The sequence below is a fragment of the Calliphora vicina genome, chromosome 2, assembly GCF_958450345.1.
Source record: "Calliphora vicina chromosome 2, idCalVici1.1, whole genome shotgun sequence".
Classification (NCBI taxonomy): domain Eukaryota; kingdom Metazoa; phylum Arthropoda; class Insecta; order Diptera; family Calliphoridae; genus Calliphora; species Calliphora vicina.
Genome location: NC_088781.1, coordinates 20,702,941 through 20,720,486, shown reverse-complemented (window position 1 = coordinate 20,720,486; position 17,546 = coordinate 20,702,941). Strand labels below are relative to the sequence as shown.

General features: G+C 27.9%; 1 protein-coding gene across 2 annotated transcripts in view; it reads right to left on the bottom strand.

Annotated features, from left to right (window-relative positions):
* Nucleotides 1-1,176: 1,176 nt before the first annotated feature.
* The window catches only part of tkv (thickveins), a 392,745-nt gene continuing 376,375 nt past the window's right edge, over nucleotides 1,177-17,546 (bottom strand). For both annotated transcript variants that reach the window (XM_065499506.1, XM_065499507.1), the window contains 2 exons: nucleotides 5,538-5,725; nucleotides 1,177-5,470 (listed from right to left, as the gene is read on the bottom strand). In XM_065499506.1, coding sequence (XP_065355578.1) covers nucleotides 4,166-5,470; nucleotides 5,538-5,725 — 1,493 coding nt within the window. In that variant the 3' untranslated portion in view covers nucleotides 1,177-4,165. The remainder of the gene's footprint in view (nucleotides 5,471-5,537; nucleotides 5,726-17,546) is intronic.

The window sequence follows — 17,546 nt, the reverse complement described above, 5'->3', positions numbered from 1 at the left end:
TTTTTCGTAATCGCTTTGGAATACCTGTTAAAAGTTGATTTTTTAACTCCTAAATATACACAAAAAAATTCATTTGGTGGATCGTATATATAGAGGGGGCACCTCTATATATACGATCCACCAAATCATCATCATTATAATAATACAAAAATAAATGGCTCTAGAAAACGGCGGAGTGGAAGTCCCCAATGCCTTCCTTTTACCTAGTAGCCTTGGATGTCCTCTATCAGTAAAAAAATAACCAAGTGATTAGGCCTACTTTCCTAAGCTACAAGTACGATTTTATGGATTGGGTATAAAAATATCCACTTCTGCATATGTGGGTTGTAAAACGTGAAATATGAATTTAGTTTTTCAAGTAAAAATATGTTTTTTTTTAATTATTGGATATAATTATATTGACCTAACAATACATAGAAATATTTATATTCAACATAAACTAAAGTTTACAAAGTATAAGGTTGTATAATGACCATATGAAAAAAATATGCAATTTTTTTATTTATAATTGTGTTGGGGCACTTTAAAACATCAAAATACATAAGTAATCTTTCGTACGTTTAACTTACTCATTAAACGGCAACTTTATATCGCTACTCCATTGAAAACAAAAATTCATACATTATATCTCCACCTTAATGTAGGTATATCAAAGAAAAGACAAGATTCTTGTAGAGAAATTGAGAAAAATATTTACTATTTACAAACAAATATAAATTTAAGTTATAAACTGAAAGTGATTTCATTCAAATTAAATGTTCGTTTTCCTTTTTTTGATGAAGCTAAATACGGAAATGATTCAACTTGCGATCGGAATGGAATTTTGGACAGAGGGTATAATTTCAGTTTAATTTCTTTGATTTTATTATATTTTAATGCCTATTAATTCGAATATTCGGTTTAACTTTAAAAACTAGTTTAGAATTGATGACAGGCAAAACTAGATGCAGTAATGACTTAAATTTTCGTATACAATTTCAAAATTGTTTTGTTTTAGTTAATAAAGTGTTTTATTGTAGTCTCAGCGGCTGAGTTTTGCTAACCTTTAGTTTTACAATATTAAAATTCGTCATTGGCCGAATATAATACTAAATATAAACCTGTTTCCTAAATAAGGCAATTTATTTTTGCGTTTCCTTTTCACTTTTGCAAAATCTTTTTAAAAATAACTGGCACTTTTTTTGTTTTGTTTTTTTAAGTTAAAGTTTAATTTTTAAGAAATATAAGGCAATTTATTTATGTATTTTTTTTTTATAAATATTTATAAATAATTTAGTAAATAAACATAAAAATATTACAAAATTTATAACTTTACTTTTTTTCTAATAGAAAAAGTTTTAAAATTTGTTTTATAATTTTTAGGAATAACAAGATTTTTTTATGGTTTATTATTATGTATGTAAATAGTTAAATTAATATCAGTAAAAGAAAATTTGATTTTATATGTTAAAGCCTTTTGTTTAAAGTAATTCATTTGCTTATTATAGTTTTTTTTTTGTTTTGTTTTTAAATTATTTATAAATTTTGTCATTTTTATAAGTAATTAATGATTAATGCTTAAGTAATATATGTCTCTTAGTTTAAATTAAACTTTTTAAATTCTATTTATTTATATATAAAACGTTTAATAAACGTAGTTGCATATTTTTTTTGTTTTTCTTTTATTTTTAAATTTTTATTTTTTTTTTGTTTATATTTTAAAACAAAATATTTCTTTATATTTATATTGTTAACTTAAAGATTAGTATTTAAATTAAATATTTATTAGTTTAATATAGAAAGCAACAAATAATGACTTTGTACAAATATGTAAAAAATATATGAAAATGTTATAGATTTTAAGGGGGCTAACGATTTTTAAACATTATTTGAAATAATGATGATTTTCTAAATTCAAATTATGTTTAAAAATAGCTGGTTTGAAAATATACAAAATAATTAAGATTAGATTTGGGGTTTTGAAATTGAAATCTTTATGGTTTCAAAAGATTTAAGATCTTTTGCTTAACAGTTTTTATGAATTTGTATCTTTAGAAGCTCAAAATTTACGAGTAAGTCTTAGCAAAGAACTTTTGCAACATATCATTGCAGTTATGTGGCTGTATTTTTTTAATATAATGTTTTTTAGAGTCTTTTCTAGGTACTGCTAAAGTTTATAGTTTCAAACTAAAATTTAATGAAACATATCGAAATTTCTTTAAAAAAATTCTTCTTAAAAATGGACTTTGATTTAAAATTCTTATTAAAAAAGATAAAAGACTTTCTAAACCTTTAATATAACATAATTTTAAAGAACTTTCTAAATATTAAATTTTGATTTACAAAACTTTAAAATCAATTTTTCTAAATATTATTTAGAAATCATTAAAATTCTTTAACAAAACTTTGTGAGGCACTTTTCAGTATAGCTGCTTTCTTAAAGACTTCCTTAAGGTTTGATTTTGATTTGTAAAACTGTAATTTCAAACTCTTTTATATATTTATTTGATGATAAATTAGGGACTCAAAAATTTACAAAATCTTTGAAAGATCTTTGTAAGGCACTTTCTAGAGTCGAAACTATTTGCTGTTCTGTTTGAAAATCTAAAGTTATAGACACAAAAATCTGAAAAAACTTTCTAAGTCACTTTCCAGACAACAAATTTACATTATTTAGAACTGTTCTTAAAGACTTTCTTAAGGTTTGATTTTGTTTTGCAAAACTATAATTTCAAACACTTTTATAGATTTATTTGATGGTAAGTTAGGGACTCAAAAATCTATTGTACAAAATTTTTAAAAGAACTTTGTAAGGCACTTTTTAGAGTCAAATCTTTTTGATGTTCTGTTAGAAATTCTAAAGTTATTGACACAATAATCTGAAAAAACTTTTAAAGAACTTTCTAAGGCACTCTTCAGACTATGAATTAGCATTATTTAGAACTGTATGTCTGCTTTTACACAGGGCAAGTTTTCTTGCGCAAGTCTAGAGTTTATAGGAGAGAGAGGCAAGAAGAAAGAAGAGGGGTACACACTTGGTTGTACTGGTAAGTCTCTTCAATTCTCTTTTGTTTTCTCATTTTCACTATGGCGTCTATTAGGTTTTGACATACAAAATTGAACACAGACTTGCTGTGTGTAAACGGTCGAGCAAGTTTAAAAGGAAATCGAAGAGACTTGCTTCAAGTAAACTTGCTGTGTGTAAAAGCAGACTATAGGAGCTTTCTTATAGACTTTCTAAAGGTTTGATTTTGATTTTATATATTTATTTGATGGTAAGTTAGGGACTCAAAAATTTACAAAATATTTGAAAGATCTTTGTAAGGCACTTTTTAGAGTCAAATCTTTTTGCAGTTCTGTTAGAAATTCTAAAGAAAAATCTGAAAAAAACTTTTAAAGAACTTTCTAAGGCACTTTTCAGACTACAAATTAGCATTATTTAGAACTGTATAGGAGCTTTCTTAAAGACTTTCTAAAGGTTTGATTTTGATTTGCAAAACTGTAATTTCAAACCCTTTTATATATTTATTTGATGGTAAGTTAGGGACTCAAAAATCTACAAAATCCTTAAAAGAACTTTGTAAGGCACTTTTTAGAGTCGAATCTTCTGTTAGAAAATCTAAAGTTATAAAGTAAGGCACTCTTCAGACTACGAATTAGCATTATTTAAAATTGTATTAGAACAGTTCCAATCTTTAAACTTTAATCCAAATATAATAACATTTTTAATTCAATTGCTAGACACTGGAATTAAGGCTTGCATTTTACTTGATTACTACTTGAATCCCAATAAAAATCCTAATTTTTTTGTCTATTTTCCTCCCCCCAAAATTGGTGAAATGATATTAAAATAATGTCATGTGTGTGTGTTTTAAACGCTAAATATATATATAGTACAAAGTAATTCATATCTAAATAATTAAATTAATTTAAAACTAAATTTCTAAATGAAATAGAAAAAAATAAACAAACAAAAATTTTTTACAAGAAACTTTTTCAAAATAATAAAAAAAGTTCCTTTTAAAACAACATTTTCAAACAAAAACATATGTTTCTTTTTTTTTCCAAATACAAACTACAAAACTATAAACGTATTAAATGAAAATAAATTGAAAAAAATAAAAAAAAAATACTTAAATTAAAAGTTTAACTAAATTAAACTTAAAAATAAGTTAAAATAAACTAATTATACAATTTTCATAGGACAGTCCACATAATCCGCTTCCAAACGACCTAAAGTCTTTTTAACTCTCAGCGCTGTTAGACGCACTGTAGGATTGGGGTGCCAGCATTCTTGCATGATCTTGGCCACCGTAGCCAAAACATCATCCTCTTGCCAGCGAGCTGGTATGGGCGGTCGGAAGCCCTTGACACACACCACAGCATGCATGTCATCGAATGTGGGATCTGAGGGCACTACATCGTGGTAAGGCAAGGCATAGTCTTCACAAGTGGTGGCCTTTGAGCTGGGTATGGGGGTATAACAGCGTCTGGCCATTTCCCACAACACCAAACCCACCGAATACATATCAGCCCTTTTGAATTCCTCAAATTGTTGGGGATTAAGGGTTTGATTTAAAACCTCTGGGGCCATATAACGTCTGGTGCCTACTCGAGTATTTTGAGCAATATGTATTTCATCCAATTCCGAAATGTATTTGACGGCCAAACCAAAGTCTGCTATGGCACACTGGCCATTACGTTTTACCAATATATTTTTGCTTTTAATATCGCGATGGGCTATGGCCGGCTTGCCGGGTGTTCCGAAAATCTCATCATGCAAATGAGCCAATCCGGAGGCCAAAGAATAAGCCAATAACTGCAGTTTTTGGGGATTAATAACCGAGGTGGAAAGATAATCATGTAGACTACCATTCTCATGATAGTCAGTGATCAATAACATTTGAGTCCAGCTGCCATTACCCTTTATATCGGCCGCTATGAAACCCAAAATATTTTCATGTCTCATTAAAACGGTCTGATAGATTTCTGTCTCACGGAACCACGAAGCCTCTTCAGTGGTAAAGAAAGTCTTAACGGCCACCTTTTCATCACGCCACTTGGCCAACCACACCTCACCATAACGGCCCTTACCCACCAATTTAACCATTTGTATTTGTTTGGCTATGGTTCTTTGCACCAGCAAAGGTAAACCCGAGCCCGAACCAGAACTTTGTTCCACCATTTGTGACAAGGGCGAGAGTTGGCTATTACACATGCTGCTAATCAAACGCGGTTGTTTTCTCAGTTTCTCCCTTCGCCTATAGGTCATGCAGACAATCACCACTATGACAATGAAGGCTGTGAGGCATATAATCATGGAGGCAATCATGGCCAAATAATGGACAGATTGTGAGCTAACTGGCAATTCGGGGGCAGGTGTGGTGAGTTTTGGTGTAAAGGCAGGATGTAAATCACGATTACAATAGTTACCCGTATCACAACAGTCGATATTTTTGCCATGCAGGTGGGGTACCGTGGAAACTTTGCACTGCAATAGAAATGAATAACAATTATTAATAAATTTCTTAAGATTTTTATTGGGTTTTTAAACTTACCATTAAGAAACCGCCATTTTCTTCGGGTGGCATACAACCAAATGATCGTTCCTCTTCATAGGTGCCAGTAGTTTCATCATATACTTCTTCAACTGCACTAAAGCAAGAGCCTCCGGGCCGGGTCTCACATGTGCCATTATTAACATTATTGGGACAGCTGCCATCACAATAACAGGTCAAAGTGCGAGCTACAAAGAGAAAGAGAGAGAGAAGAAATAATTAATATAAATTTTGATATAGAAATAAGAAGTATTTAAAAAAGGATTAAAAGTAGAAGAGCACAGATAAATACAGATATGAATCAGCAGATTTTAATAATATGGCACATTAAACAAACAAAAACAAGTAAAAGGCCGAATTTGGAAATAAATTTGGACCAAAAATGGGTTAAAATCGCGAAAATGTTTTTCACCAAATTTTTTGTTTTTATTCAGAAATTTTTCTAAAATTTTTTTTTCACCTAAAATTTATTTCAATCTTTTTTTTTAACATTTTTGATGAAAAATAAATTTTTTGGAAAAAAAAATTTGGATTAAAAAATATTTTCCCCGATTTTTACCCATTGTTGGTCCAAATTTATTTGACGTTATATAGTCGTTGGAAAGGTATTTGAAATGTATATCATTAGATATCCATATTGTCTATATCAATGACTTAGTAATCCTGATATAGACCACAACTAGGTAAAAACTCGAGGTATATATCAGTCCTTTTTCGCCGATTTTCCCGAATTTAAAAAGCAACCGAACCAGGACTATATCGTCTCTTTAATAAAACAATAGTGTATAGTTTTTTTGCCATTTCGAAATAATTGAGTTCAAAATTTTTGTGTTAGTAGACATCTAGAACAAAAGTAATATTTCAATTGATCTTTTGAACCACTTTGTGGAAGTAGAATTCCACCAAATTTTGACCACATATAGAATCAGTTATGTAGATTCTTATTATGCAATGTATATGCTTATACACCACTGTTTTATTAAGGGGACGATATATTTATGAATCAAGAAGAGTTTCAAAAAGTCTGGGGTTGTCCGGGGTTTTTATGAGCTTAGCAGCAAAATATTAGCAAAAAAGTGTTATGTATTTCCAAATGGATTTATATCAGGAAATTCTGCCTAATTATACATTTACAAGTTTCTTTGCAAAGTATATTAAAAATGTAAATCTATAGCTAATAACATAAATTTATCTTTTCGTTTTATACTCTTCCATGCAAATAAAAATCTCCTAAAATCTATAACTAATGTATAAACTTGCAAAATGTATTCTGTAGTAAATAAATTTTCATTTAAGATATTGATTATTAGCCAAATTAAAGATACTTAACTTTTAATTAATGTTTAAGAAATCAGCTACTAATTCAAATGAGTTTTTCTCTAATGATTACTACAGACTTAAATTGAACTCATTTAGAAAATGAATTATAATTTTTAGGAAAACTTCAAAACATCAAATGCCTACAAAAAACATGATTCTTATCATTAACTTAAGAAATTATAGTTAATATCGTAAATTGTTGATATTATTGCTTAAGATGAGAACTCATTACACATTTAAAAGAGTATTTCCTTAAACACCATTTCATGTGTAACCGCCAGCAAAAAAAACAACTTGTTTGATTATAATGATGATGATCATCTGTGGCAAAGATCTAATAAAAATCATTTCATTATTTCAAACTTGATAATTGTCCAAACATCCCACCACATCCTCCATGGTTGCAAAGAAGAGTTGTAAAGTATACAAAAGAGTGTGTTTTTTAATTAGTTGTTGTTTAAGTGGAATTATTATTGAGGGTACCTGTTAAACACATAATTTTTAATAAAACGTTTAACCATAATTATCATTGATATAACATCCTCTATAGAGGTTTAAAATTAGAACCAGAAATGGTGAATGAGAAGTCAAACATGATGTTTAAAATTAAAGAGTAACATGGCTACTGTTTTATTAGACCCTTTATTAGGAGAGCAAAGATTTGAAAGAATTAGTTCTTAACTCAATTTCAAGATTTCTATAATTCAAAACCACTTAAAAAAACCTACAAGAAAAATTATAATTGAGTCAAATCTCACGATCTCGGTGGCCAGTTCACTTTCACGTGAGATGACCATGCCCTCAATACCAGAAGATGGTATTCATCGACCTATAGCGGTAGCCGTTGACGGTGAATCAATGACAGTCAACTCGACAGATGTAGCCGATATCAACTTTCAAAGTTCTGAAGACATTTTATATTTTATATGTATATACAATTTGTATATCAAATGAAATTCCATTTCAAAAATGTTTGGTGAAGAGAGACATTTAAATTTATTTCTGGACAGCTTCTAACGTAAGAATAAACTTAAAATACTTTCTAAAACCCTATAGGGAAGATTGTAAAATATTCTTTCCGTAGTCAAAGCGGCGAATATTAAAAACCTTAAATTTCTTTTGTCTGACTGACCATAAAATTATGAATTTTATTAATTAAAATAAGAACAAAAAAAAAACACCAACAATTAAGTAGCAAATAAACTATAGCATAATTATGTAGGCTCACACAAACTCACATTGCAATACAAACCCAACAGAGATGATAAATAAAACTTTAAAATAAAGTACCAACAAATTTGAAAAAAGTACTTTTTCAATCAAAGTAGTTTTTATTGTTTTATAAATTGAAATAACAAATTGTGCAAAGGTAGTTATCGATAAAAATTTTCTTAAGAAAACAGAATATTTTGTTTAAGAGAATTTTTTCGGTAACTTTTTTTAAGAAAAATTTCCGATTTATCGATAACATGAGATTTTCTTTATTAAAAATTGTCGAGTTATCGATAGATTTATATTTTCTTTAAAACAATTTCGATAACTTGAGAAATTCTTTAAGATTATTGTTGTTGTTTCGATAACATGTGGTTTTCGTTAAGAAAATTATTCGTGTTATCGATAACTTGAGAAATTCTTTTAGAAAATTGTTATCGATAACTTGAGCTTTTTATTAAATTTGTCCAAGTTATCGATAAACTTGGGTTTTTTAATAAAAATTGTCGAGTTATCGATAGTTATCGTTAAGAAAATTATTCGTGTTATCGATAACTTCAGATATTCATTAAAAAATTGTTCCTGTTATCGATAACATGAGATTTTTTTAAACAATTTTTTCGAGTTATCGACAACTAAAGATTTTTTAGGAAATTTGTCCAAGTTATCGATAACTTGAGATTTTGTTTAAGAAAATGTTTCGAGATTTTCTTTAAGAATTTTTTTCGAATTATCGATAGCTTGAGATTTTCTTTAATTAACATTTTCGAGTTATCGATAACTTTAGATTTTCTTTAAGAAAGTTATCGATAACTTGAGATTTTCTTTAAACAATTTTTTTTGAGTTATCGATAACTTGAATTTTCTTTACGAAATTTCTCTAAGTTATCGATTACTTGAGATTTTGTTTCAGAACATTTTTAGAGTTATCGATAACTTGAGATTTTTTTAAGAAAATATTCCTAGATTTTCTTTAAGAATTTTTTCGAATTATCGATAGCTTGAGATTTTCATTAATACAAATTTTCGAGATATCGATAACTTTAGATTTTCTTAAAAAAAATTTCAAGTTATCGATAACTTGAGATTTTCTTTAAGAAAGTTGTTCGTGTTATCGATAACTTGAATTTTTTTTTTTAATTTTCGATAACTTGAGATTTTCTTTAAGAAAATTTTCTTTCAGAATTTATTTCGAGTTATCGATTACTGTAGATTTTCTTTAAACGATTAATCGATAACTAAACAAAAGTGCTTTTCACATTTTCAGTTTTACTTCTGAGACAATATAGGAGACTTTATTCAGAAAAGTTTATTATTCGGTTTTGGGACTTTACACAAAAAAGTACCATTTCAGCATTCTATTATAAATGCATCAAAGAACCAAATTGTTTATCCCATAAGTATTTACAAAATGGCATTTGTTATTGTTTTGTATTGGTGTTATGCTGTCTGGCTTGGCTTAAAAATAAAGGGGGGAAAAGCAACAAATACAACAATAACAATAAATGAGGGAGCCCCAAATCATTAAAATGGAATTTCAAAGAAAAAGCACGCACCGAACACATAAAAATATATAACGAAGAACATTATGGCCAGTTTTTCTGTTTTGGATAGAACAAAGAGACAACGAAAGACTTTTTTGGTAGTGCTGCAGTGCACATAAAATATGCAACTAGTGTGAGTGTTAGTTTGGTTAAAAATTATTTGATTTTGAAATGTTTGAGTTTTTATTCATTTTGTTTTTGTAAAAGAGGCTCCAAATTGGCGCCGCCTGCCATTGCATACTTTAAATAGTCCATCCATACAGACGGACATGATCATAAATGTACGTGTATTTGTGTTTTTGTTTTTGGTATTTTGCCGACTTTTAAAATAAATGCACTTGTGTGTGAGTACGACACAGTTTTTATTTTAAAGTTTTTCTGCTGACCATTTTTTTTATATAAAAAAATTAAGAAAATATTTTCATGTTTTCATATTTTTATAATTTATTAAGCATATTTTGTTTTGTCTGTTTTTTTTCGTTTATTAAATAATTTTTTTATAAATATCTTTTTTTTCATTTCAATAGAACAACATTTTGTCTGATTTATTTGATGTTTTTATGTTTGAAAAAAAAAAATAAAATGAAACGAAAATTTGTCAGGCCTCATTTACAAAGATTAAATAAAAATTTATTTAGACAGACATTTTGTCAGACGCATTTAAGTGATATTTCTTTCAACTTAAAGAGAATAAATATATAGATATGTATTTATAAAGGTATTTATTAATAAATGAAAGAATTAAAACGAGATTTAAAATTCAGTTTTGATTAAAATTAAAAATTAATTTAAAAAAAAAATATGTTTAAAGAGCTGTAGATTTCTTTAAATCGATAACTGAAGATTTTATTTGAAACATTTTTCGAGTTATCGCCAACTAAATATTTTTGTTAAGAAAATGCTTCTAATAATTTTTGTTATCGATAACTTTAAAGACTTTCTTTCTTTAAGACATTTTTTCAGATAATTTCAGAATTTCTTTTAAACAAATTTTGAGAGTAAACGGTAAATAAAATTTTTTTTAAAGAATTTTGTTGTAGTTATCGATATCTAAGAAATTTCCTTAAGAAAATTTCTCCAGTTATCGATAACTAAGGATTTTCTTTAGGAAAATGTTTGCAGTTGTCGATAACTTGATAATTTCTTTAAGAAAATGTTGCTGTAAATTTTTGTTTAGAATTTATTTATTACCGTCTTATCGTTAACTACGAATTTTCTTAATCAAACATTTCCGAATTATCGATTACAGATGATTTATTATTAAACAAATATTTTAAGTTATCGATAACTAATGATTCTCATTAACAATTTTTCAGTTATCGATAACTAAGGATTTCCTTTAAGAAAATTGTTCCAGTTATGGATAACAAATTATTTTCTTTAATAAAATTTTTCAAGTTATCGATAAAATCTGTTTTTCTTTTAGAAAATTTTCCAGTTATCGATAATTAATGATTTTCCGCAAGAATATTTTTCGAGTTATCGATAAATAAAGAAAATTTCTTAAGTTATAGATTGATTTTCTTTAAAAAAAATAGAGTTATCGATAACTAAAGATTTGTTTAAAGAAAATTGTTTATGGTGGCGATAAGTGAAAATTACTTTAAAGAATTTTTGGAGTTATCGATAACTGAAGATTGTTGTTTAAGAATAATTTTTGTGTTATCGATAACTAACGGGTTTTCTTAAAAATGTTCTGTTAAATGTTGTTCTTAAAGAACATTCTTATTAATATATTTTTTTTATCCAAAATTTTTGTATCAACGAATTGTTGAACTGAAAATTTTCTTTAAGCTAAAGTTTTGTATAGAAGATTTTCTTTAAGAAACCTGTTTCTTATCTTTTGTATTATCGATAACTGATGATTTTTTTAAGCAACATTTTTAGTTAATGTATAATTTGTTTAAAATTTTTTTTTCATTTTAATTAATTTGTTTAATTTTGCTAAAATTGTTTCAATAATTTATTGTTTCATCGCTATGTTTTATTAAGAAAATTCCCTAATAATTTTGTTGAAATTATTTGCCATAAATCTATTTTTATTAAAAATATTTTTATTTGTTTGTTTGTTGTTTCGTGCCATTTACAAAACAACATTGTATTTTTAATTTCAGCGCTCAAAAATTGCTGGCATACTTTTGCATTTTGCAAAAAAATTAAAAAGAAAAACCAACATCAAAAACATACAATTTTAAAACATCTGTTTTGAAAATTCCTTGCTGCAACATTTTATTTAGCAGCAATATTATTTTTGGCTGATTTCTAGTTATAAAATAATACCCTACAGCAGGCACAAAAGGTGATTCGTCACAGTCAAGTCAAATTCATTGAGAACTATTGCTTCATTGTGATCTTGAGGGACTCAATTAAAGTAGAGCCAGGTTTTACAGTGTTGTTTTGGTTCCATATTTTTCAACAAATCTTGTTTAAACAGGCTAAAAATAATAGATTTTCTATATAAGCCTATTTCCTAGAATAACCTTTCTCCCCTTTTACTATTTAGACAGCAATTTGAAAGTTTGTCTTCAATAACTTTTCTGAATAAATTTTAGATATAATCATTTCATCACAAAAGCTATCAAAATATAACAAATGAATCAAGACGATTTATTGAATGTATTGTAGAGTTAAGGCAGATTCGAGCGATTTATTATTCAAGGAGTTTGACATTCTCAAGAGTGTTGCATACATATAAAAACTTAATGAATTCGCTCGAATTTTCATGAATTTGCAACTGCTTCTACCAGAATGCACCGATAGTGTGCTGGACTATCAAGCTGGAGGTTGCGGGTTCGATTCCCGCCAGAGACTCTGCACAGAGAAAACAACCGAATTTGTTGCCAATATAATTATTCTACCTTAGTGACCAAATGTGGCTACAACATAAAAGGGGTAACGAAAGTTTGGTTGCTTTATCCGAAATTCTTCTTTGTCAACTGACTTTCTGTTGATAGAACCGAATCTGTTGTGTGCATCTGAATCATTCGATTGTCAAAAAATTCGGTTGTTATCACGAATCTCTTTTCTCTGTGTGGGTATATCGGCAGACAAGCGAAACACTTCGCAATTTTTGTTTGTTTAAAAGAAACCTCGTATAAGATCGCCTTGTAAAGAATAGAGAAAGGTTTTAGAGAAGAGTCTGGGTTTATTTGAGAGTGGGTCCTATACAGTGCTTGAAAGCTGCTTCAACTTTTAAACTAAAGTAAGCTCTCGAGTGCATTGACTTTAATTGGTAATAATTTCTTTATTTTTTTTAACAAATTTTAGTGTATCGTAAAAAAATTTTGTGTAAAAAGCAACAAATTGAAAATGGGCAACAATTCATACCCATTTAATTTTACAACATTTTCGTTTTAATGGCGAGTTATTAAAAATCTATAAAAATGTAAGAAACTAAAAATAAAGTTGAAACAAATTTCAATTAAAGAATAATGAATTTTTGAGAAAATTTGAGCCAATTGCATTTGTGTTGAACTCAAAATTTGTTTAAATTTTATTATAATGATGATTATCTTTTAATATTTGTTTTTAATTAATTAGGTTTTATTTAAAGTTTTGTGTATTTATTTATCTTCCAATTGTAAACATGTTTAAAGATCAAATTTTATTGATAAATTATTATTTCATTTAAAAGTATTTCACATACTAAGCGTGGGAATCTAAACTTTTTCGCTATAATACAAAATTAATGATATTTTTCTTTAGAATTATTAAAATAAAAATAATAAATAAATGATTTATTTTGCTATACGAAAAACGACACGCAAACATTTATGGAGACACTTGTTGTTATCAACATGTTGCTGAAAATCACAAAACATTTATTTAAACAAAAAAATTAACAATATTTAGTTGTTTTTAAGAATTCTTGTAATATTTTTCTTTTTTTTTTAAGGCAAAACACACCCACTCGTTTATTACCTCAAAATGTTTTTTACTTTGTAAATAATAAATGAAAATTTTGTTTGAAAATATTAGATTTATTTAATTTATATTGCGTGCAACATAAAACTGTTGTTGTTTGGTTTTTTTTTTTCAATTTACACAAAAACAATTTATTTCGTAATTAAAAACAACTAAAATAATAATTGTTTGTACAAAATATTAACAAAAAAAAGAAAAATCTCATTCATTCATGTTTACATATTTATTCATTCATTGAAAAATATGCCAACACAATTTACAATAATTGTAAATTGTTTTTTTTTGCAAAAAGATAGCTAATAAATTGTTTAAAGAGAGGGGAAGGTAGGCTTATAGACATTTAACATACATTTCAATATAATTTAAGGCAGCGATCGGCATAGGGAGATCATGCAACTTGGATTATAAATCCATGTTAAGCTCTTTCTTTCTCTGTCCTAAACTGACCAACTATTGATTGAGACTGATCCGACCACTGATGAAATTTGTTCTTAATAAAAAAACCTTTTTTTAATTTTTGAAATATATTTTAATTGTGTGTGTTTAGGCAACCTTCCCTTTTAAAGTTTTTCTTCATAATGTGAGCTGAACAGTAATATTGTACTGTTGAATATAATCACCGGATGCTGTCTAATACTCATTGTATTGTTGCTCCAACTTAAACTGATTCACTGGGTGATGTAGTACCTCATGTTTTTTTGTTTTAATTGTTTAAATGAATTGAAATTTTTTTGTATTGCATTTAAAACAATTCAAATGGAATTTCCTCTAGTAAATAAAAGTGACAAACAATGATGTTTTAAATTGCAAAAAAAACAAATATTATTAACAACATGTTTATAAACATATTTTTTATTTAACAATATTCACAACAAATTTTGAATTATTTAAATTAGTTGTTATCTTTTATAAAATCTTTTAATTGCTAGAAATAATTTTGTTGCAGCTAGTATTGGCTTCCTAATGCAATTTTATGTAAAACTTGAAGATTGTGAATATTTAATTTTTTTCTGTTTAAAAAAGATTTTTATCGATTTTCTAAAAGTCTTAAAAATGTAACCAATTTTTAAAACATGTTTAAACGGCATCATGTGATAGATAGAAAACACACATGCATTAAATTGAAATTTAAAGTATAAAATTCACTTTAAATTGTTGTGATGATCTCGAATTTGCAGGTGTTTTTTTTTTTTCAAGGGAAACAATAAAAATAAAATGTTGTGGTGTAATGGGAAAATTTATGGTTAATAAAAGTCTGTATAAAAATCTGATATTTATATGGATTTTTATTAAAAGCTAGTGATTGGTAAAGTAACGAGATGATATTACACAAATGTTAATAAGGGGTATTTCATTAACAGATTCCTATTATTAAATTTAAATAAAATAAATGTGTGAGATATTATTGAAATTTTGTATTCATTTGAAAGGCCTATCAATGCCGTTAATGCGCATATGAAATGTTAAATTTTCCTTAACTCTGTCGCATAAATCAGGCTGAATTTGATCGATGGCATGGGTTACGTTGGCCTTGAGGGCCGATATGGTTTGTGGCTTATTTTGCATAGACCTGCTACTTAAGAAAACCTCACAAGGAAAAGACTAACGAGGTCAAATCGCACCCTATCGGTGGACAGTTCATATCACCTCCAAGTAAGATGACCTTGCCCACAAATCGCTTGTGCAGAAAATTCAATGTGGCTTGAGCTGTGTGTAGGTATCCATATCATCCAATACAGGCCAAAAGAAGATAATCATCGACCTATAGTGGTTCTCAAAGAAATGTGGACCGATGACGCAAGACTCTTTTAGTTTTTAAATACGTCCAAATTCTGAGATTTCCTAGTGTGTCCTATTTCTAGAACAGTGCAAATTTTATATTGAACAACTATTCTAAATAAACTGCAAATCTGTCAATATACACAGAAAAAAAATATTCGTAATAGCAACCGAATTTGTTGCTAATCGAATTAAGTATTCGGTTGCACACATAGAATATTTCGGTTCTATTACCAGGAAGACAGTTGATAAAGATGTACTTCGGTTAAAGCTACCAAACATTTGTTACCCCTTCTAAAATGTTGTAGCCACAATTGTAAAATTCGGTCAGAATCATTCGATTGGCAGCAAATTCGGTTGCTATCACGAATCTATTTTCTCTGTGTATGTATAACAATTGAATCAAGGCGAATTTATGCAAAGTGAACGCAGTGGCGAATTTAGGCAGATGCGGGCGAATTCACTATTTTTTTTAATGAATTTTGACATTCTCAAGATCAAGGCGAATTTATACACGGTGGTGACGGTGGCGAATTCAGGCAAATTGGGGCGAATTCATAAATTTTTTATATACGATAAAGTTGTTGCTAATTTGACTGAATTCGCCACTGCAACCAACCTCCTTGTATAAATTCGCCTGACTTAAGATTAAGATTTAGATTAAGTACATATTTGTCTTTTAATGTATAAAGAACGATTTTTTAAGAGAATATGTACTCTGTGGTACTCTCGAGTATATTGACTTAAACTGGTCATAAATTCCTTAATTTTTTTGAGTAAATTTAAAGCCACGCCCAATCGAAAGTGGGTTATGCCGATAAATAATATGTATTACTTTGTACTACTGAGATAAAAAGTCTGTTGTCAAAAACCTAAGTCTTGCAACAACAAAATACATGTAAATCTAAGTCAAAGTAGTTGACTGTTACAGATTTTCGATATCGCAAGTTCTCTTTGCCTAAATTGGACGATTTTGATGTGAACTTATTAATGCGAATACGAGCGAATTCATTAATTTTTATATCTGGAGTTTGATATTCTCAACAATGAGAGAGTCATGCGAATATGAATTCATTAATTTATATATCTGGAGTTTGACATTCGAAACAATTGCCTCATTGTTGAGAATAACAAACTCCAGATATAAAAATTAATGAATTCGCTCGGATTTGCCTGAATTCGCCACTGACACCAGCTGTTTGTTATAATTAACAAATTAATGAATTCGTATTTGTCTGAATTTGCCACTGCCACCACCTGGTATATAAATTCGCCTCGAACAAGACTTTGTCAATGAAACAATTCAAAACCTGTCATCTCGCGTTTTGGTAATCAGATCGTGTGATTTAACACGATTAAATTTCAAAGATCTATGTAGCAACTGAATTCAGTTACGTTTATGGAACATAATTTTGACAAAATGTAAATTTTACAGCAGTCATGCATCAAATTCCTGTCCCTCTTAAATAAATCTAACTTTTGAAAGCTATATAAGTTAACTGATACAAAAGAGTTAAGATATATGTGTAAACTTGCTAACGTTTTACATAATTATTAGAAAAAAAGCGACGTTAAGTCCAATGTTTAAACTTTAATTTATGTGGATTGCAAGCAAATCCACCAACAAACAGCTACAATAAATTTAAATCCCAATTAAATATAACAAAATACACACTTCCTGTTAAAGGCCATAAACAATTTGTATATTTCTAATTACAGCAACAAAACTTTAATAACGTAAGTGAATAAAAACCAAAAAAACTACAATAAATAAGTAAAAAACTGATAGAAAAATGCACGCGTGCGTATAACTAGAAATTAACACAAATTATTAGTTTTAAATATGCCATGATTATTTAAACCAGACCAAACTTAAGTAAAAAAAAAAGAAAAATTTTTACGTTAAAAAGGTATAAATTATGTTGGCTGGCTTTAAAATCTAAAAAAAAAGACAAAGACTAGGTGGAGAGGGATACAAAAAAACAAATGGTAAAAAGAGCACATAAAACAGTAACTTGCTGCACTACTTGTTTTAGAAGCGTGTGGCCAACACCTCCCATTTATATGGAATTTAATTTTTACGATACTTGAACTGAAAAATAGTAACGATATAATATATAAAGCGGCAACATTTTTATTATTTTTTCTAAATTTCAATTAAAAAAAGAAGAAAATTAATATACAGTTAATTTCATAGAATAAAAAATTATTTTCTATTTAATTGTGTATT